The sequence below is a fragment of the Choloepus didactylus genome, chromosome 16 (assembly GCF_015220235.1).
Source record: "Choloepus didactylus isolate mChoDid1 chromosome 16, mChoDid1.pri, whole genome shotgun sequence".
Classification (NCBI taxonomy): domain Eukaryota; kingdom Metazoa; phylum Chordata; class Mammalia; order Pilosa; family Megalonychidae; genus Choloepus; species Choloepus didactylus.
Genome location: NC_051322.1, coordinates 59,140,474 through 59,163,993, shown reverse-complemented (window position 1 = coordinate 59,163,993; position 23,520 = coordinate 59,140,474). Strand labels below are relative to the sequence as shown.

At 40.5% G+C, this 23,520-nt stretch overlaps 2 protein-coding genes across 6 annotated transcripts in view; one reads left to right on the top strand and one right to left on the bottom strand.

Annotated features, from left to right (window-relative positions):
* LOC119511085 (N-acetyltransferase ESCO1-like) overlaps positions 1–23,520 on the bottom strand; it is a 78,669-nt gene that overhangs the window by 31,420 nt on the left and 23,729 nt on the right. The window lies entirely within an intron of this gene.
* On the top strand, positions 16,512–18,828 carry LOC119511088 (UPF0183 protein C16orf70-like). The gene is made up of 2 exons (XM_037805510.1): positions 16,512–17,782; positions 18,066–18,828. The coding sequence occupies exons 1-2, from the start codon at positions 16,601–16,603 to the stop codon at positions 18,219–18,221; spliced, it is 1,338 nt and encodes a 445-aa protein (XP_037661438.1). The 5' UTR covers positions 16,512–16,600; the 3' UTR covers positions 18,222–18,828.

Below are 23,520 nucleotides of genomic sequence, written 5' to 3'. Positions count from 1 at the left end.
TCTAGTGAGATAACTTAGGATTTGGGGAGGATTAGTTTTGGGCTGACCCAAATTCCTTCATTAATAAACATCACGGCTGTCTTTTGTGATCATAGCACTCTAAAGTTGTAAAATACGTAAGGGGGTACAAACGGGGCCAGTCATGAGGTTTTTGTTGTTGTTTTATTTTATTTTGAAATAAATTCAAACTTACAGGAACAGTTGCAAAAACACTACAAACCCCATACACAGAACTCCAGCATACCCCGACCCCCCTCTCCCGATACCCCGATCCACCAACTTTAACATCCTGTCACACCACTATTTCTTGCTTTCCCTCCTTCACTCCCTATCATCATCATCTATTGCTCTGTCTTCTGAACATACGAGATCAAGCTGCACACATCCTTGAACAAACAATATAATACACATATACATTTCCCATGAACAAGAACATTCTTTTATGCAATCCCATTAAGCACAGCTAAGAAGTTCAAGAGATTCAACATTGATACAAAGCTTACATTCTATATTTCCTTTTTTTTTTTCTTAAGTCATGAGGGTTTTACAATTACAAGAGAAAGGTTATATAGTTAAACAATCTCTATCAAAGATCAAGGCAGCTGGGTTGCAGTGTAGTAATTTCAGGTGTTTCCTTCTGGCTATTCCACAATACACTAGAAAGTCAGAAAAAGTCATCTATATAATGATTCAGTCTCATAATTATTTAAATCTTAATTTCTTGGTTACAATTACTTGAGGCTCAGGAGAGCTTCCTCTATTGAAAAGACAGATTGCTGTGCTGGGAAGGTGATGCATTCGGAGTCCAAGCAGAGAGGACATGGATACTTGCCTTTGAAACTCTCCCAGACCCCATCCTTCATTCTTCTTTTGGCTTCCTCATTTGAATACTTTTTACTGTAATAAAACTACAATCGTAGATATAGCATAATCATTCTAGAGGAGTCATTAAACCCAAGAGGGTGGTGAAAAACCTTGAATTTGCAGCTAATTGGCCAAAAGTGCAGGCAGCCTGGACCTCCAAGCTTGGAGCTGGTGCTCTTTACCTGTGGAGTCTGGCCTAACTTGGGATAGTCAGAAGTTAATTGAGTTACTTACTGTCACATTTGCAGTTCATGTCAGAAGTAACTAAACTTCTGAACTTTAAATAAATCAAAACAAAAACAAAACAAAACAAAAAAAACACCAAACCATAATAGGAACATAAACTATTTGAGGAAAAACAGTGCACAGAGCTATATACATAGAAAAGTAACGACAGGACAGATAAAGAAGGCAGATTTAAACACAAATATTTACTTCTACTCCCTCCAAATAACCCAGTACAAGAAAGCAGTAGAGAGAGATTAAAACAAAACCTTAAACCTAAAAGGCAAAGTACAAGAGAATAGATGATAAAATACAAAGTTTGCAGCAAGTTACAAAGAAGGACCAGTAGTGACAGTTGTGGCAGACTTAAACAAAACAAAACAAAACAAAACAAAACAAAACAACCTGAATCCTAAACTAGAAATGGGAAAAATTTAGAAGCAGCTCTATGATGAAAATGGGACTCATAAAAGCCGGCAGGGACAGACTCCCAGACCGCCATTCCTTTTATCAGCACCCAGAAAATTGCCCAACATGCACTGCCTGAAGACTGGAAGCTTCAATCTCTGGAAGTGGTAAAACAAAAGCCTATGGCTGAGAGGGGCGGGGCAAGATGGCGGAATGGTGAGGCCTAGGTTTTAGTTATTCCTCCAGGGCAGTAGGTAGAAAGCCAGGAATGGCATGGACCAGACACCGGAGAGCAATTTGACTTAGGGCATACTTCATATAACACTCATGAACACGTGGAACAGCTGAGATCAGCGAAATCTGTAAGTTCTCGCAGCCAGGGGACCCATGCCCCTCCCTGCCAGGCTCAGTCACGTGGGAGGAGGGGTCGTCGGTGCTGGGAACGAGGAGGTAGAACTGCAGTTGTGGCTCTTATTGAAAACTCAGTTTGCTGATCCAAACTCCAAACATAGATAGACTGAGACAAAACACTGGAGAATCCGGGAGCAGTCAGCCTGGCAGAGAGGAGATAGGGCTAGCAAAAACAGCAAAACAAACCCCAAAAACAAAAACAGAGACTTTTTGGAGTTCTGGTGGACAAAGAATGGAGAAGGGATGGGCTCCAATAGTCAGGCACATATGCAAATCCAGAAGGCGAGCTTCCTTGCCTGAAGAGCCTATTTCTCTGCTTTCTTGATTACTCCTCTTTAAGGGCCCTAATCTCTGTCTCTAAGCATTTCAATAACCCATTAGAACTGCAAGGAGGGTCCTTTTTTTTTTTTTTTTTTTTTTAATCTTTTCTCTTTTTCTAAAACAATTACTCTAAGAAGCCCATAATAGAAAGACTCAAAGACTTGCAATTTGGGCCCAGACAAGAGCAGAGCTAAGAGAGCTCTGAGACACAAGGCAATAAGTCCAGTGGCTGATAAAATTCACTAAACACCACAACTTCCCAAGAAAAGGGTGGCATCCCCTTACAGCCATCTTCCCAGTGGCCTGGAACGCTCCTCCCCAGAGCAACTGCCACAGCCCAGAACTGCCGCAAACAACCCAGTGTGACGGGAAGTGTTTCCAACAACGCACACACACACCACAATATCGGGTGTGGACAACAGCCTTTCCTGCACCCCCAGCTAATTGTTGTGGAGCTGGGAAGGCGGGGGTGTGTGAAAAGGGGGAAATCAACTCACCCCATTCAGCCATCCTTTCAGCAGACCGGGAACACTCCTACACAGCCCTGTAGCCCAGAACTTCCCTTGGGGAACAGCGCTCACCTGTGACGTAGCACAGTTGTCCCTCAGCAGAGGACCTGGGAGTGCACGGCTTGGAAGAGAGACCCACGCGCAAGTCCCAGGGACCAAACGCCAATACCAAGTACTTGTGGGTCAGCGGCAGAGAAAACCTGAACTGAAGGATTAGACTATTGCAACAGCATTAAATCTCCAGGAACATCTAGGAGATTTGATTATTAAAGCTATCCCCCCCCAACCATTCAGACACAAGCACCATATGTCAGGCTGGCAACACCAACTACACACGCAAGCGTGGTGCACCAATTGGACCCCACAAGACTCACACCCCCACTCACCACAAAGACAAAGGGGAGAACTGGCTTGAGGAAACAGGTGGCTCACGGACAGCATTTGCTGGTTAGTTACAGAAAGTGTACTCCACAAAGCTGTGGATATGAGAAATTAGAGAAAAGGGTTTGAATTGGTCTAAATATTCTAGAAGAACCATATCAAGTTCAGCAAATGCCAAGAGGCCAAAAACAACAGAAAATTTTAAAGCATATGAAAAAACCAGACGATATGGATAACCAAAGCCCAAACACCCAAATGAAAAGATCACAAAAGACACAGTACTTGGAGCAATTAATCAAAGAACTAAAGATGAACTAAAGATGAACTAAAGATGAACAATGAGAACATGGCACAGGATATAAAGAACATGAAGAAGAGTATGGAACAGGATATAAAGGACATGAAGAAGACCCCAGATGAGCATAAAGAAGAAATTGCAAGAGTAAATAAACTAAAAAGGTTCTGGATACTCATAGTACAAGACTAGAGGAATCTGAAGAGCAAATCAGTGACCTGGAGGACGACAGAACAGAAATGAAAGAATGGGGAAAAAAAAAGAAAACATCGAAATGGACCACAGGGATATGATAGATAATATAAAACGTCCAAATATAAGACTCATTCGTGTTCCACAAAGGGAAGAGAAGGGTAACGGTCTAGGAAGAGTATTCAAAGAAATTGTTGGGGAAAACTTCCCAAATCTTCTAAACAACATAAATACACAAATGAGAAAGGCCCAGCGAACTCCAAATAGAATAAAAGCAAATAAGCCCACTCCGAGACATTCTGATCAGACTGTCAATTACTGAAGAGAAGGAGCAAGTTATGAAAGCAACAAGAGAAAAGCAATTCACCACATACAAAGGAAACAACATAAGAGTAAGTAGTGGGAGAGAGCTCATGGAGAGGGAGTTCAGAGCTGACCCAGACCCAGACCCAGACCCAGACCCTTGGACTCTTTAATCCAGAGTTTGCCCCTGGGAGATGCTAAGAGAGGAGCTGAGACAGAAACCCAGAGACATTTTGGAGAAAGCCACTGAAACCAGAAGCTAAACCCACGAGAGAAGTTTCAGCAGAGCCAGCCATGTGGCTTCCCAGATGACACAGGAACCCCACATGCCATCGGCCTTTCCTTAGAGAAGTTACTCCTCCAGGAAAGTAGGTAGAAAGCCAGGAACTGCGTGGACTGGACACCACAGAGCAATCTGACTTTGGGCATACTTCATACAACACTCATGAAAACGTGGAACTGCTGAGATCAGCGAAATCTAAGCCCAATACAGAAAGCTTCAAAGACTTGCTATTTGGGCAGGTCAAGTCAAGAGCAGAACTAGGAGAGCTCTGAGACAAAACGCAATAATCCAGTGGCTGAGGAAATTCACTAAACACCACAACTTCCCAAGAAAAGGGGGGTGTCTGCTCACAGCCATCATCCTGGTGGGCAGGAAACACTCCTGCCCATCGCCAGCCCCATAGCCCAGAGCTGCCCCAGACAACCCAGTGTGAAGGAAGTGCTTCAAATAACAGGCACACTCCACAAAACTGGGCGTGGACATTAGCCTTCCCTGCAACCTCAGCTGATTGTCCCAGAGTTGGGAAGGTGGAGCAGTGTGAATTAACAAAGCCCCATTCAGCCATCATTTCAGCAGACTGGGAGCCTCCCTACACAGCCCAGCAGCCCAGAACTGCCCTGGGGGTACGGCACTCACCTGTGACATAGCACAGTCATCCCTCAACAGAGGACCAGGGGGTGCACAGTCTGGAACAGGGGCCCACTTGCAAGTCTCAGGAGCCATACGCCAATACCAAGGACTTGTGGGTCAGTGGCAGAGACAAACTGTGGCAGGACTGAACTGAAGGATTAGACTATTGCAGCAGCTTTAAAACTCCAGGATCACCAGGGAGATTTGATTGTTAGAGCCACCCCTCCTCCCTGACTGCCCAGAAACATGCCCAAAATATACAGGGCGGGCAACACCAACTACACACGCAAGCCTGGTACATCAATTGGACCCCACAAGACTCACTCCCCCACTCACCACAAAGGCACAGCAGGGGAGAACTGGCTTGTGGAGAACAGGTGGCTCGTGGATGCCACCTGCTGGTTAGTTAGAGAAAGTGTACTCCACGAAGCTGTAGATCTGATAAATTAGAGATAAGGACTTCAATTGGTCTACACATCCTAACAGAACCCTATCAAGTTCAGCAAATGCCACGAGGCCAAAAACAACAGAAAATTATAAAGCATATGAAAAAACCAGACGATATGGATAACCCAAGCCCAAGCACCCAAATCAAAAGATCAGAGGAGACACAGCACCTAGAGCAGCTACTCAAAGAACTAAAGATGAACAATGAGACCATAGTACGGGATATAAAGGATATCACGAAGGCCCTAGAAGAGCATAAAGAAGACATTGCAAGACTAAATAAAAAAATGGATGATCTTATGGAAATTAAAGAAACTGTTGACCAAATTAAAAAGATTCTGGACACTCATAGTACAAGACTAGAGGACGTTGAACAACGAATCAGTGACCTGGAAGATGACAGAATGGAAAATGAAAGCATAAAAGAAAGAATGGGGAAAAAAATTGAAAAAATCGAAATGGACCTCAGGGATATGATAGATAATATGAAACGTCCTAATATAAGACTCATTGGTGTCCCAGAAGGGGAAGAAAAGGGTAAAGGTCTAGGAAGAGTATTCAAAGAAATTGTTGGGGAAAACTTCCCAAATCTTCTAAACAACATAAATACACAAATCATAAATGCTCAGTGAACTCCAAATAGAATAAATCCAAATACACCCACTCCGAGACATATTCTGATCACACTGTGAAACACGGAAGAGAAGGAGCAAGTTCTGAAAGCAGCAAGAGAAAAGCAATTCACCACATACAAAGGAAACAGCATAAGACTAAGTAGTGACTACTCAGCAGCCACCATGGAGGCGAGAAGGCAGTGGCACAATATGTTTAAAATTCTGAGTGAGAAAAATTTCCAGCCAAGAATACTTTATCCAGCAAAGCTCTCCTTCAAATTTGAGGGAGAGCTTAAATTTTTCACAGACAAACAAATGCTGAGAGAATTTGCTAACAAGAGACCTGCCCTACTGGAGATACTCAAGGGAGCCCTACAGACAGAGAGACAGGACAGAGAGACTTGGAGAAAGGTTCAGTACTAAAGAGATTCGGTATGGGTACAATAAAGGATATTAATAGACAGAGGGGAAAAATATGACAAACATAAACCAAAGGATAAGATGGCTGCTTCAAGAAATGCCTTCACGGTTATAACGTTGAATGTAAATGGATTAAACTCCCCAATTAAAAGATATAGACTTGCAGAATGGATCAAAAAAAATGAACCATCAATATGTTGCATACAAGAGACTCATCTTAGACACAGGGACACAAAGAAATTGAAAGTGAAAGGATGGAAAAAAATATTTCATGCAAGCTACAGCTAAAAGAAAGCAGGTGTAGCAATATTAATCTCAGATAAAATAGACTTTAACTGCAGGGATGTTTTGAGAGACAAAGAAGGCCACTACATACTAATAAAAGGGGCAATTCAACAAGAACAAATAACAATCGTAAATGTCTGTGCACCCAATCAAGGTGCCACAAAATACATGAGAGAAACACTGGCAAAACTAAAGGAAGCAAGTGATGTTTCCACAATAATTGTGGGAGACTTCAACACATCACTCTGTCCTATAGATAGATCAACCAGACAGAGGAACAATAAGGAAACTGAAAACCTAAACAATCTGATAAATGAATTAGATTTAACAGACATATACAGAACATTACATCCCAAATCACCAGGATACACATACTTTCCTAGTGCTCACGGAACTTTCTCCAGAATAGATCATATGCTGGGACATAACACAAGCCTCAATAAATTTACAAAGATTGAAATTATTCAAAGCACACTCTCTGACCACAATAGAATACAATTAGAAGTCGATAACCATCAGAGACTTAGAAAATTCACAATTACCTGGAGGTTAAACAACACACTCCTAAACAATCAGTGGGTTAAAGAAGAAACAGCAAGAGAAATTGCTAAATATGTAGAGACGAATGAAAATGAGAACACAACATACCAAAACCTATGGGATGCAGCAAAAGCAGTGCTGAGGCGGAAATTTATAGCACTAAACGCATATATTAAAAAGGAAGAAAGAGCCAAAATCAAAGAACTAATGGATCAACTGAAGAAGCTAGAAAATGAACAGCAAACCAATCCTAAACCAAGTACAAGAAAAGAAATCACAAGGATTAAAGCAGAAATAAATGACATAGAGAACAAAAAAAAATAGAGAAGATAAATATCACCAAAAGTTGGTTCTTTGAGAAGATCAACAAGATTGACAAGCCCCTAGCTAGACTGACAAAATCAAAAAGAGAGAAGACCCATATAAACAAAATAATGAATGAAAAAGGTGACATAACTGCAGATCCTGAAGAAATTTAAAAAATTATAAGAGGGTACTATGAACAACTGTATGGCAACAAACTGGATAATGTAGAGGAAATGGACAATTTCCTGGAAACATATGAACAACCTAGACTGACCAGAGAAGAAATAGAAGACCTCAACCAACCCATCACAAGCAAAGAGATCCAATCAGTCATCAAAAATCTTCCCACAAATAAATGCCCAGGGCCAGATGGCTTCACGGGGGAATTCTACCAAACTTTCCAGAAAGAACTGACACCAATGTTACTCAAACTCTTTCAAAACATTGAAGAAAATGGAACATTACCTAACTCATTTTATGAAGCTAACATCAATCTAATACCAAAACCAGGCAAAGATGCTACAAAAAAGGAAAACTACCGGCCAATCTCCCTAATGAATATACATGCAAAAATCCTCAGCAAAATACTTGCAAATCGAATCCAAAGACACATTAAAAAAATCATACACCATGACCAAGTGGGGTTCATTCCAGGCATGCAAGGATGGTTCAACATAAGAAAATCAATCAATGTATTACAATACATTAACAATTCAAAAGGGAAAAATCAATTGATCATCTCAATAGATGCTGAAAAAGCATTTGACAAAATCCAACATCCGTTTTTGATAAAAACACTTCAAAAGGTAGGAATTGAAGGAAACTTCCTCAACATGATAAGGAGCATATATGAAAAACCCACAGCCAGCATAGTACTCAATGGTGAGAGACTGAAAGCCTTCCCTCTAAGATCAGGAACAAGACAAGGATGCCCGCTGTCACCACTGTTATTCAACATTGTGCTGGAAGTGCTAGCCAGGGCAATCTGGCAAGACAAAGAAATAAAAGGCATCCAAATTGGAAAAGAAGAAGTAAAACTGTCATTGTTTGCAGATGATATGATCTTATATCTAGAAAACCCTGAGAAATCGACGATACAGCTATTAGAGCTAATACACAAATTTAGCAAAGTAGCGGGATACAAGGTTAATGCACATAAGTCAGTAATGTTTCTATATGCTAGAAATGAACAAACTGAAGAGACACTCAAGAAAAAGATACCATTTTCAATAGCAACTAAAAAAATCAAGTACCTAGGAATAAACTTAACCAAAGATGTAAAAGACCTATACAAAGGAAACTACGTAACTCTACTGAAAGAAATAGAAGGGGATCTTAAAAGATGGAAAAATATTCCATGTTCATGGATAGGAAGGCTAAATGTCATTAAGATGTCAATTCTACCCAAACTCATCTACAGATTCAATGCAATCCCAATCAAAATTCCAACAACCTACTTTGCAGACTTGGAAAAGCTAGTTATCAAATTTATTTGGAAAGGGAAGATGCCTCGAATTGCTAAAGACACTCTAAAAAAGAAAAACGAAGTGGGAGGACTTACACTCCCTGACTTTGAAGCTTATTATAAAGCCACAGTTGTCAAAACAGCTTGGTACTGGCACAAAGATAGACATATAGATCAATGGAATCGAATTGAGAATTCAGAGATAGACTCTCAGATCTATGGCCGACTGATCTTTGATAAGGCCCCCAAAGTCACTGAACTGAGTCATAATTGTCTATTCAACAAATGGGGCTGGGAGAGTTGGATATCCATATCGAAAAGAATGAAAGAGGACCCCTACCTCACCCCTTACACAAAAATTAACTCAAAATGGACGAAAGATCTCAATATAAAAGAAAGTACCATAAAACTCCTAGAAGATAATGTAGGAAAACATCTTCAAGACCTTGTATTAGGCGGCCACTTCCTAGACTTTACACCCAAAGCACAAGCAACAAAAGAGAAAATAGATAAATGGGAACTCCTCAAGCTTAGAAGTTTCTGCACCTCAAAGGAATTTCTCAAAAAGGTAAAGAGGCAGCCAACTCAATGGGAAAAAATTTTTGGAAACCATGTATCTGACAAAAGACTGATATCTTGCGTATATAAAGAAATCCTACAACTCAATGACAATAGTACAGACAGCCCAATTATAAAATGGGCAAAAGATATGAAAAGACAGTTCTCTGAAGAGGAAATACAAATGGCCAAGAAACACATGAAAAAATGTTCAGCTTCACTAGCTATTCGAGAGATGCAAATTAAGACTACAATGAGATACCATCTAACACCGGTTAGAATGGGTGCCATTAAACAAACAGGAAACTACAAATGCTGGAGGGGATGTGGAGAAATTGGAACTCTTATTCATTGTTGGTGGGACTGTATAATGGTTCAGCCACTCTGGAAGTCAGTCTGGCAGTTCCTTAGAAAACTAGATATAGAGTTACCATTCGATCCAGTGATTGCACTTCTCGGTATATTCCCGGAAGGTCGGAAAGCAGTGACACGAACAGATATCTGCACGCCAATGTTCATAGCAGCATTATTCACAATTGCCAAGAGATGGAAACAACCCAAATGTCCTTCAACAGATGAGTGGATAAATAAAATGTGGTATATACACACGATGGAATACTACGCGGCAGTAAGAAGGAACGATCTCGTGAAACATATGACAACATGGATGAACCTTGAAGACATAATGCTGAGCGATATAAGCCAGGCACAAAAAGACAAATATTATATGCTACCACTAATGTGAACTTTGAAAAATGTAAAACGGATGGTTTATAATGTCGAATGTAGGGGAACTAGCAATAGAGATCAATTAAGGAAGGGGGAACAGTAATCCAAGAAGAACAGATATGCTATTTAACGTTCTGGGGATGCCCAGGAATGACTATGGTCTGTTAATTTCTGATGGATATAGTAGGAGCAAGTTCACAGAAATGTTGGTATATTAGGTAACTTTCTTGGGGTAAAGTAGGAACAGGTTGGAAGTAAAGCAGTTATCTTAGGTTAGTTGTCTTTTTCTTACTCCCTTGTTACGGTCTCTTTGAAATGTTCTTTTATTGCATGTTTTTCTTCTTTTTTTTTTTTTTTTATTTTTTTTTTCCATACAGTTGATTTAAAAAGGAAAAAAAGGTTTTAAAAAAAAGGAAAAAAATACGTAGTGCCCCCTTGAGGAGCCTGTGGAGAATGCAGGGGTATTGGCCTACCCCACCTCCATGGTTGCTAACATGACCACAGACATAGGGAACTGGTGGTTTGATGGGTTGAGCCCTCTACCACAGGATTTACCCTTGGGAAGACTGTTGCTGCAAAGGAGAGGCTAGGCCTCCCTAAAATTGTGCCTAAGAGTCTCCTCCCGAATGCCTCTTTGTTGCTCAGATGTGGCCCTGTCTCTCTAGCTCAGCCAACTTGAAAGGTGAAATCACTGCCCTCCCCTCTACGTGGGATCAGACACCCAGGGGAGTGAATCTCCCTGGCAACGTGCAATATGACTCCCGGGGAGGAATGTAGACCCGGCATTGTGGGATGGAGAACATCTTCTTGACCAAAAGGGAGATGTGAAAGGAAATGAAATAAGCTTCAGTGGCAGAGAGATTCCAAAAGGAGCCGAGAGGTCACTCTGGTAAGGCACTCTTACGCACAATTTAGACAACGCTCTTTAGGTTCTAAAGAATTGGGGTGGCTGGTGGATACCTGAAACTATCAAACTACAACCCAGAACCCATGAATCTCGAAGACAATTGTATAAAAATGTAGCTTATGAGGGGTGACAATGGGATTGGGAAAGCCATAAGGACCACAATTAACTTTGTCTAGTTTATGGATGGATGAGTAGAAAAATAGGGGAAGGAAACAAACAAACAGACAAAGGTACCCAGTGTTCTTTTTTACTTTAATTGCTCTTTTTCACTTTAATTATTATTCTTATTATTTTTGTGTGTGTGCTAATGAAGGTGTCAGGGATTGATTTAGGTGATGAATGTACAACTATGTAATGGTACTGTGAACAATCCAATGTACGATTTGTTTTGTATGACTGTGTGGTATGTGAATATATCTCAATAAAATGATGATAAAAAAAAATGAAGATAAAAAAAAAAAGTAAAGAAGAACACCCAAAACAACCCCCCATCTTATTTTTCATTTAGTTTTTTGTCCCCATTTTTCTACTCATCCATCCACACACTGGATAAAGGGAGTGTGAGCCACAAGGCAAAGCCATTTTTTAAAATAACTAAAGCAACTTAAATTAGCTTTCATTTCCAGGCAAATCACAAGGTTTTTGCTCTCTATAGCAGTCAATTCTGTATAATAATCCAAATTCCACTTACACAAGGACAGCACTGAACTTAAGAAGCAGCTATTTCCATCTTTCTAACCCTGTATCTCTCTTTCTTGAGTAGTAAGATCTTTGCGAACCAGCTGCCCGACAGGGGGATGCTTCCAAAATTGAGTATCAACCCAAGGTTTCTTCCTGTTCTTCATTTTTACTGAACTCCTCCGTAAACACAAAAAGGGGGCTTTGCTAACCATAAGGACCTTTGTTTATAATCTGAGAACTTAATACTTGATAATTATAACAACATTTGAGAATATCATGCATCTACTATCCTTCTACATTATACCTAGCAGCAACTGCGTCACAGACCAATGTCAGAAATCTCTGTGACAGTGACAGCTTAAGAAACCATATTTCTTGTTGAAATACAGGCCAAGCAACAAAAATTATAAATCAAAATAATGGACTAATTCACATGAAGAGTTGTGCTTAATAATTTCCTTGAAAACTAAGTTTCTTATACTCTCCATCTACTTACGCAATTTAATTAAAATAACTAACTCAAATTGCAAAAAGTATCTCAAATTCAAACCTACAAATAAATAATATAATAAAGCAATGTTGACGTTATTACAGTATAAAATCAACAGCAAATACGTGATTTTTGGACAAGGATACTAAAACTAGGAATAAAATACAACAACATGTTAATTTCCTTCTAACTCTACATAAGTTAAACTATACACAAATAAATTATTCCTACTTAATAAGATAAATGAAAATGCCAAGAGAAATTTTGGTGCCAAGAAACAAGGGTATATAAAATATACACAAAACATTATATTATATACAACAATTTTCTATAGTCATGCCTATCTTAAAAAAATAACACGTTTCCTTTCACAGACATGAAAATAATTTAGACTTTATGTTTAATGTGATTTAAACTTTTCAGAACTGTCAATTTCTAAATCAATAAATTATACATTTTGATTATTCCATTTACAACCAGTGATGTTCCTAAGTTGATAAAAGAAAACGATCATCAGACATAAACTCAAAATACAGTGTCTACTATCCACAAGGCAAATACAAAAGCATTAAATATCTCCAGAGGCAAGTTTATAAAGCTACCACATTGTTATGGATGGGAAGACCCAAGGCTAAAATGTTTAAAACAGATTGTTCTAGTTTGCTAATGCTGCCGGAATGCAAAACACCAGAAACGGATTGGCTTTTATAAAAGGGGGTTTATCTGGTTACACAGTTACAGTCTTAAGGCCATAAAGTGTCCAAGGCAACGCATCAACAATCGGGCACCTTCACTGGAGGATGGCCGATGGCGTCCGGAAAACCTCTATTAGCTGGGAAGGCACATGGCTGGTGTCTGCTCTGGAGTTCTGCTTTCAAAATGGCTTTCTCCCAAGACGTTCCTCTCTAGACTTCAGCTCCTCAAAAAATGCCACTCTTAGTTGCTTTGGGGGCATTTGTCCTCTCTTAGTTTCTCCGGAGCAAAAATCTGCTTTCAAAGGCCGTCTCCAAAATGTCTCTGTAAGTTGTAGTTCCTCTCTCAGTTCCAGTGTGTTCTTTAAAGTGTCCGTCTTGGCTGTAGCAAGCAGGCTCCTTCTGGCTGAGCTTATACAGTGCTCCAGTTATTTAATTCAGGCCCACTCTGAATGGGTGGGGCAACACCTCCATGAAAATTATCCAATCAGAGTCATCACCCACAGCTGGGCAGGATACATCTCCATGGAAACACTCAAAGAATTACAATCTAATCAATACTGATACATCTGCCCAAACAAGATTACATCAAAGATAATGGCATTTTGGGGGACATAATACATTCAAACCAGCACACAGATCATTCCCACAAAAGGCAGGACTGCGTTACAAAATATTTATAGTTACATTCAATAAAATAAAACGGACATTGACAACTTCCAGTCCCACCTTTAAAATGGACCAAGATATAGATATAAAAATGAATCATTATGTTCTAGGTTTTTCAGTGTATTAGAAGTGTAATGGTTCACAACTTTTTTTCAATTGACTTACTGTTCTTACCTTAAAAAATAATTTTGTATCTTCAATGTGCTGGTGTGTGTACTTTGCTTAAAAATATGAATTCTGGTCAATTTAAGCAGCTCTGAGTTATATGATATTTGTCATACTTCTTATCTACTTGATATACCAATTTCTTTAAAAAATAACTTTCTAGGAGCTTACTAGGTTGTGTATCAAAAATTAGTTTATCCATTTACAAATTTGTGTAACATTATGTATGCACAGAAATTAATGTCAATAAAAATGTAACTGGACTGAGAATTTTAAAAAAAGTAAAATAACTGTAAATGGAAATCAAAGTTGTATTTGGCAGAAGAATAAAAGTCTTTGATTCAGTAAAAAAAAATGAATCATAGTGTAGCAGAGAGTCTTAAAACATTGAAATAAAGTGTATTAGATCACCTGAGGAAAGAAGCTAGATGATGAGATTGGAGGGGATCACAAGGCAAGATATATATTTGCAGATAACCTAAGAAAAGTTGACATCATCAGAAATATTCACCCTTCAATGGAGTTAATTCATGGGTCTTAACTGCAAAGCACAGGAGACGATAGTTCCAAGAAGGTACACTTTGGCCATTTTTATTTTTAATACAGTGAATGATCTATTGCTGTACTCCTCACTGAAGGATTCTTTACTCCCAGGAATGACCCTGCAATAGGATTCTGTTGACTACATAGGAAAGTGATGTCATTGCTTCTATCATCATTTTCACCAAAACTAAAAAACACAGTCTTCCTAAGGCTTAGAGACTCATCCCTTTTGTGTGTTGCAGTAGGCATTCCTTAAGGATCAGAAAAACTGGACTGAAAACTGAAAAAGCTCATGTTTACAAAGTGACCCAGAGTGTATCACTGTAAAGAAGTGTAACTAGGTATACTGACTGCTTTCGATGTTGCCACTGGACCAAATCCCAAGAGCTTGGTGAAGACATTATTAACACAGAGAAGCTCATGATGATGGAACTGAGAGCTCTATTCTCAGTGGTCCCATAAGTATGAAGTGCATATGTTTCTAATTTTCACTTATCACAGGATAAATTTCAAAAGCTGAGTCATAAAAAAAAACTTTTCCAATAAATTTAGAAGACTAATTTTTTTAAAGTATAATATTTTTACCTCTGAAGTGCCTTTTCTCTTCCTGTTCTACTCCCCAGTATTATCTGCTATTAATGGGATTTTGTGCAGAGTCTTTTGAGGTATGTTCTTAAACAATATGCAAGTAATTTTTTGGGTGACCATTACTTGATTTTCCCTTTCAACACTCTCTTGAACCCCTTGTTCTAAGTTAGTTATATAGCTTCACCTCCAGAATATCGCAGATCAATGCATTCATTCAGCATCCCTTCCCTTCACCGAATCCAATGTAATGAAAATAAAATTTGAAGTTAATGAGAAAAAAACAAACAAGAAATGGTACTAGGAAAACTGTATATCCATATGCAAAAGAATGAATGTGGACCCGTCCCTTACACCGCATAAAAAATATAACTCAGAATGGAACCAAAATCTAAATATTAGAAGTAAAACAATAAAATTACTAGAAGAAAACATAGGAAAACATTTTAAGGATCTTGTATTAAGGAAATGATTTCTTGACTTTACATCAAAAATGTGGGCAGCAAAAGAAAAAAAGAGATAACTGAGACATTATAAAAATTTAAAAATTTTATGCATTTAAGGACATTACCAAGAAAGTGAAAAGAAGACCTACAGAATGGGAGAAAATATCTGGAAATCACAAATCTATAACAAGGGTTTACTATCCCAACTATACAAAGAAATACAACTGAACAATAAAAAGACAAACACCCCAATTTTAAAATGGGCTAAGAACATCAATAGACATTTTTCCAAAGAAGATATAGAAATGGCCAATAAGTACATAAAAACATGCTAAACGTCATCAGCCATCAGGGAAATAAATGCAACTCAAAACCACAATGAAATATTATTTACACCCACTAGAGTGGCTACTATTAAAAAATGGAAGGTAAGTGTTAACAAGGATAGGGTGAAACAGAAACACTTGTTCACTGTTGGCGGGAATATAAACTCCTGTAGCTGTTGTGGAAAATATCATGGCAGTTCCTCAGAAAGTTAAATTATAAAATCACCATAACATCCAGTAATCCCACTTGCATATATACCCCAAAGAATTGAATGAAGGGACTCAGATATTTGCATAACGATGCCATACTGGCATTGTTCACAACTGTCACAACATGGAAGCGACCCAAGTGTCCATTGACAGAAGAATGGATAAACAAAATGCAGTGTATATATACAATGGAATACTATTCAGCCATAAAAAGGAATGAAGTTCTGACACTACAACACAGATGAACCTTAAAGACATCGTGCTGAATGACATAAGCCAGAAAAATGCACAAATATTCTATGATATCACTTAGGGAAACAATTAGAATGTGAAAATCCATAGTCAGGAATTAGAATACAGGTTACTATAAGCAGTATGGAGACGGGGAAAGGGGAGTTAATGCTTCATCAATATAAAGTTTCTGTTTGGGATGATGGAAAAGTTTTATTAATGGATGGTGGTGATGGTAGTATAATATCATGAATATAATCAATACCACTGAATTTTATATTTGAAGGGAATAAAATGGGAAATTTTAGGTAAGATACATGTTACCAGACACTTTACGGCCCAGAACGCCAGTTTTGCCGCAGTTGCTCCTGTCGCCGCCGTTCCCTCCGCCGACCCGGCTGCTGCCGGTGAGCACCGGTTCCGTCTGCGTTGCCTCAGGGAGGCCGCCCCGGCCCGGCGAGCCGAGCCAATGCTGGATCTGGAGGTGGTGCCAGAACGCTCTCTGGGGAACGAGCAATGGGAATTCACGCTGGGAATGCCTCTAGCTCAGGCAGTGGCCATTCTTCAGAAGCACTGTCGCATCATCAAAAATGTCCAGGTTCTCTACAGTGAGCAGTCTCCTCTAAGCCATGACCTCATTCTTAACCTGACTCAGGATGGGATCAAACTACTGTTTGATGCTTTCAATCAGAGACTTAAGGTGATTGAAGTATATGACTTGACTAAAGTAAAATTAAAATACTGTGGAGTGCATTTTAACTCTCAGGCCATAGCTCCCACCATTGAGCAGATTGACCAGTCTTTCGGCGCAACCCATCCTGGAGTGTACAACTCCGCTGAGCAGCTCTTCCATCTCAACTTCAGAGGACTGTCTTTCTCTTTTCAGTTAGACTCATGGACTGAGGCTCCTAAGTACGAGCCCAATTTTGCCCATGGCCTAGCTTCTCTCCAGATACCCCACGGAGCAACTGTGAAACGAATGTATATCTACAGTGGAAACAGCCTACAGGATACCAAGGCTCCAGTGATGCCCCTGAGCTGTTTCCTGGGCAATGTGTATGCTGAGAGTGTAGATGTTCTTCGAGATGGAGCTGGACCCTCAGGTTTACGACTTCGTCTGCTTGCTGCAGGTTGTGGACCTGGCTTATTAGCAGATGCCAAGATGCGGGTATTTGAACGTTCGGTGTATTTTGGCGATTCTTGCCAAGGTGTTCTTAGCATGCTTGGCTCTCCACACAAGGTCTTCTATAAATCAGAAGACAAGATGAAAATTCATTCTCCTTCCCCTCATAAGCAAGTTCCATCCAAGTGCAATGAGTACTTTTTTAACTACTTTACTCTTGGGGTGGACATCCTCTTTGATGCAAATACACACAAAGTGAAGAAGTTTGTCCTACATACCAATTACCCTGGGCATTATAATTTTAACATTTATCACCGCTGTGAGTTCAAGATCCCACTGGCCATAAAAAAAGAAAATGCAGATCGTCAGTTAGAAACATGCACGACCTACAGCAAGTGGGACAACATCCAGGAGCTCCTGGGCCACCCTGTGGAGAAACCCGTTGTCCTACACAGGTCATCCTCCCCAAACAACACCAATCCATTTGGGTCCACGTTCTGCTTTGGGCTTCAGCGGATGATCTTTGAGGTCATGCAGAACAACCACATTGCCTCAGTGACCCTGTATGGCCCTCCTAGGCCTGGTGCCCACCTGAGAACAGCGGAGCTCCCCTAGGAACATCACCACTCATGCCCCTCTACCCCAGGGAACTGTGCATCATATCCTGCTCAGTGGGCTTTGGTGTGCCCCCTGTGGGTTTTCTTGGACTTCTTGCCAGTGTTGAAGGGCAGTTGTGATGCTCTGAAGTGGGGCTCGGGCTAGGTGCTCTGCTGTGGGGTGAGGGGCCCGGATATTGCTCTGTCTTCTTCAGCCTGCCAGCACCAGACGACACGGAGAAGCACAAACTCTGAGCCTTGATACCTGGACCCAGGAGCTCTTGACTAACGTAAGAGGCAGGGTCCTGTCTCCTCTATGGCAACCCTGTTCCCCACATACTGGGGAAACTTGGGGTTCTTTCTGTGGTTGAGAACTCAGTCATCCAGGACGAGGACAAGGAGTCCTGCCTTTGGCCTCACATTGCCACATGACCCTTACATGTCCATCTTACTCGGTTGTGACATTTGCACTACATCCACTTTAGTTACTGTGGCTAAGGTGGCCCACCTGCCTTTTCCATTCCTTTCTTGCACGTGCTCCCTGCCAGGCCCAGTAGGTAGATCCAACTGGTTGAAACACAGCTTTCTACCATCCAGGTACATGCCCAGGCCTGGTTTTTACCCCTCTTGGAGCCTTCAGGTTCACCTACCTGTGCCCCCATTCTGTCCCAACCTGGCTGGGGGCTGCACATTTCATCCTGTTTGCCTTTTTTTAATTTAATGCCAAAGTTTTAGCCAAAGACATCTTCCCTTTGTTGTGTTCCAGCATTCTGCACTGTGGGCTGGCTCCCTGCCCCATCCCTGGGCCCTGTCCCTTGGCCAGGCCCATTCATGGCTCAAGACCTCTGGTGGCTAAAGGAGGACTGGGCTGCTAAGGAGAGTAGCATATGTGCTTTAAAAATATTAATCCTTTTGAAAAGAATTGAGAAGAGAAATGTATAATATCCCATTTTTAATATTTTGGCCTAGCAACTTGTGATATATAGATGACAATTTTGTGAGTTTTTCAAATGTGTGTACAGACTTTTGTAAATATGACTCTTTTGTAATTAACTCATGTATAGCCTCATCATGTATAGTTTAATGATGAATGCACAGGGGACCTGCCCCAGGCTCCTGTGTGTGTTTCCCAGGCAAACAGCCAGGCTTGTGTGGTGCTCCCGTGACTCTGTGACTGACTAGTGTCTTCCCATGTGGACCAGGGCCTGGCCAGAGAACCCCACATACATATCCCATTGTCAGGGGCAGCTAGGACTGTTCCCCATCAGCCTTCCTTATCCCCTGCCCAATCCCCACCCCCAATAAAGCACCTATGCCCTCAGCAACTGCCTATATGTGCTGTTGCTGAGATGTTTGTACTAAAAAAAAAAAAAAAAAAAAAAAAAAGATACATGTTACCAGAATAAAGTTTTAAAAGGCCCACAGAAGTATACACCACAAAAAGTGAAACAATGTAAACTACAGACTACACCTAATATAATATATAATGATTTAATAACATATATATAATATAAAATTGTTCCACCAATTGTAACAAAGTTACCACACTAATATAAAATATTCATAGGGAAATCTGGGGGGAGGGGAATATGGGAACTCTGTACTTTCTGCATGGTTTTTATGTAAATCTATTAACTGCACTAATAAAAAAATTTTTTTTAAAAGAAAAAAAATGCAAACCACAGACTAGGAGAAAATGTTTGCAATACATGTAATACAAAAAGGTCTTTCATCCAGAATACATAAAGAATTCCTAAAACTCAATAATAGACTTCTCAGAAAATGGCAGAATAGGTGAGGCAGAGCAAACTTCTCCTCCATGAAGAACTGGGTAGCGGGAAGGGGGTGTTGCCCAGGACAGCGGTTTCAGGATATAAGCAGCCAGAGAGGGATTTCTAAGATACATGATGGGGACTTGGACAAAAAAGTAGAGAAACTGCTTCTCAAAGGACAGGGCGAGTTTATTCAGCCGGGACTGCCGCCAAGGGCTGGCCATAGTGAAATGACCGCCGAGCAGGGGAGGAAGCAGATCTCTACCCCTGTCAGCAATTAGCTGAGGAGATAATACATGGAGGAGAGCACCCATGAGGGAACCCACAAGGCAGCAAACCAGTGTTGACCATATTTACTCTCCCTCCATGCAAGTCTGTGGTGTGCATTTGAAAAAGGCAGTGATAGGCGAGGGCGCCACATGGAAGCACCAGGAGCCCTTTCCACACCCTGGAGGCCTGCAGGCACGTGGCAGGCAGGGAGTGGGCAGGTTTGAGCTGGAGGGTGAGACACACAGGCCAAGAGTGATCCACCTGGAGGCCTGGGAAGCACCAGAACCACAATGCCCTTAAGCACATTCCCTGCCGAACTGCACAGGAAACACACCACACTCCCAGGGCTGACAGTCCCCAGTGCACATGGAGAACTGGTGCACTGATTGGATTTCCACCTGGTCTGGACCCCATCCAGCACACAGAAATTGGGGGCAAGCTGACATGAGGGTGAGAGGTGGCTCAAGAGGGCCATCTGCTAGGAAGACAGGGAAAGTGCACTTCAGCAAGCAGTGGCTCGGCAAAAAAATATATATACAAAAATGTTCAAATAATCCTGCATTTCCCAAAATAACCTTATCAAGATAAGCAAACGCCCCACAGCCATCAGAAAATCACAAAGCACATGAAGAATCAAGAAGATATGGGCAAGCCAAATGGCCAAATTAAAAAGCTAGAGGAGACACAAAAACGGAGCATTTAATAAAACTACACACAAATCTCCAAAACAACTTCAATGGAGTGGCTAAAGTCATAAACGACATCGAAAAGACTCTAAAAGAGCATAAAGATTTTGAAAGCATAAATATAAAAATAGCAGATTTTATGGAAATAAAAGATACTGTTATCAAATTAAAAATATCCTAGAGACACACAACAGCAGAGTTGAAGAACCAGAAGAAAGAATAAGTAAACTAGAGGAGAGGAAAATTGAATATGAATGCATAAAAGAATAAATGGTGAAAAAAATAGAAAAATTTGAAATGGATCTTAGGGAAATGATGGACAACATGAAGTGCACAAATATAAAAATCACTGAAGACTTCCAGGAAGATGGTGGAATAGGTGAAGCAGACAGGCTTCTCCTCCATCAGAGTAACTAGAACAGGGCCGGAGGACACCAGGGACTGCAGTTCTGGTGTGTGACTGGCCACAGAGGTTCCCCCACAATACGTGGGGAGACACCCAACAAAATTGGAGAAGAGTGCGTTCCCCATCTGGACAGCAACCCCCACTCCCACCCCACCCCCACCAAGCATGGGAGTGAGCAGGGACTCTTCACTCCCATCCACCTACCTTGACAGTTTGATGGGGGTGAGGTGATTCTCCACAGCCAGATGGCTGGGAGCTCCCATGAGGGAAACCAGCAGGCAGTGATTGATCTCCTCCCCCCAAGGAAGTGGGGTGGGGGCTGTGCAACAGTGAGAAGCGGGGAAGGGAGAGGTGTCATACCGGCAACTAGAAGACCCTCCCACACCCCAGACTTGTGGGCACAAAGCAGGCAGAGAACTGGCAGACAGGGCCCACTTCCCACCCGCAGGATGCCCTTGATCAGGCTCCCTGCCTCCCTGCTCAGGACCCACACTGCAGCCCCAGGATGGAGATTCCCCAGAGCAGAAGGGGATCCGGTGCACTGATTGGTTCTTCACCTGGTTTGGACTCCACCCACTGCACAGAAGATCAGGGAAGACCTACTTGAGAGTGCCACCTGCTGGTAGGTTAGGGAAACTGCACTCCAGCAAACCAAATTATACATACATACTCAATTAATTCTGCACTTCCCAAAATAACCATATCAAGACAAGCAAATGCCCAAAGCCAGCAGAAAAATACAATGCACCTGAAGGATAGAGAAAATATGGACAATCCAAATGAACAAATTAAAAAGCCAGAAGACACACAAAATTGGAGCAATTAATGAAAGAAGTACATGCAAATATCAATATTATGGTTCAGGATAAAAAGGACATAAAGAAGACCCTAGAAGAGCATAAAGAAGAATTTGCAAGGGTGGAAAAAAATATTCCACACAAACTGCAATCAAAAGAAAGCTGGGGTAGCTATACTAATATAGGACAAAATAGACCTTAAATGCAAAGATGTCATAGGAGATAAAGAAGGACCCTATATACTAATAAAAGGGACAATTCACCAAGAAGAAATAACACTCATACATGTTTATGTTCCCAATCAAGGTGCTCCAAAGTATATGAAACAAACACTGGCAAAACTGAAGGGAGCAACAGACGTTTCTACAATAATAGTGAGAAACTTCAATACACCACACTTTCTTCTATAGACAGAAAAACCAGAAAGAGGACCAATAAGGAAACTATACAGAGCATTAAATCCCAAATTACCAGGATACACATTCTTCTGTAGCGCTCATGGGAGCACTCTCCAGGAAAGATCATATGTTGGGGCAAAAACTTGTCTCGAAAAATTTTAAGACAGAGATTATTCAAAGCACTGTGTCTAACCTAATGGAATGCAACTAGAAATCAATAACCACCAAAGAACCAGAACATTCACAGATATGTGGAGATTTAGCAACATACTCTTAAAACAATCAATGGGTAAAAGAAATTGAAAGAGAAATCAGTAAATCTAGAGATGAATGAAAATGAGAACATAATATATCAAAACTTATGGGATGCAGCAAAGGAGGTGCTAAGAGGCAATTTTATAGTTCTAAATGCATATATCAAAAAGGAAGAAAGAGCTAAAACCAAAGACCTAACCAAACAACAGAAGAAGCTAGAGAATGATCAGTAAACTAACCCTAAAGCAAGTAGAAGAAAAGAAATAACAAGGATTAAAGCAGAAATAAATGATGTGGAGAACAAAAAATTAAAAAAAAAAAAAATACATAAAACCAAAGGTTGGTTCTTTGAAAAGATCAACAAGATTAGCAACCACTTAGCTAGAATGACAAAGTCAAAAAGAGAGATGAACCAAATAAAATCATAAATGAGAGGGGGAGACATTATTGTGGATCCTGAAGAAATTTAAAAAATCATAAAAGGATACTATGAACAACTGTATGCCAACAAACTAAACAATTGAGGAAATGGATAATTTCCTAGAAACACATCAACAGCCTAGACTGATCCAAGAAGAAACAGAAGACCTCAACAAACCAATCACAAGTAAAGCTTCCTAAAAAGCTTCCTATGAATAAAAGCCCAGGGCCAGACGGCATCCCAGGGGAATTTTATCAAACTTTCCAAAAAGAAGTGACAATATTCCGGCTGAAACTCTTTTTAAAAATTTAAGAAAAAGAAACACTACCTAACTCATTTTATGAAGTTAACATCACTCTAATACCAAAGCCAGATAAAGATACTACAAGAAAGGAAAACTACAGGCCAATCTCCTTAATGGATCTAGATGCAAAAATTCCCAAAAAAATACTTGCAAATAGAATCCAAAGACACATTACATAAACACACACCACAAACAAGTGGGGTTCACTCCAGGGCTGCAAGAGTGGTTACTGTAATAGAACACATTAACAAATTGAAAGGGAAAAATCAAATGATCATCTCAATAGATGCTGAAAAAGCATTCAACAAAATTCAGCATCCTTTTTTGATAAAAACACTTCAAAAGGTAGGAATTGAAGGAA

Coding starts and splice junctions, on each gene's coding strand:
- LOC119511088 (XM_037805510.1), top strand. CDS start 16,601: ATGCTGGATCTGGAGGTGGTGCCAGAACGCTCTCTGGGGAACGAGCAA. Junction 17,783..18,065: donor TTCAGCGGATGATCTTTGAG/GTCATGCAGAAC, acceptor TGTCTTCTTCAG/CCTGCCAGCACCAGACGACA.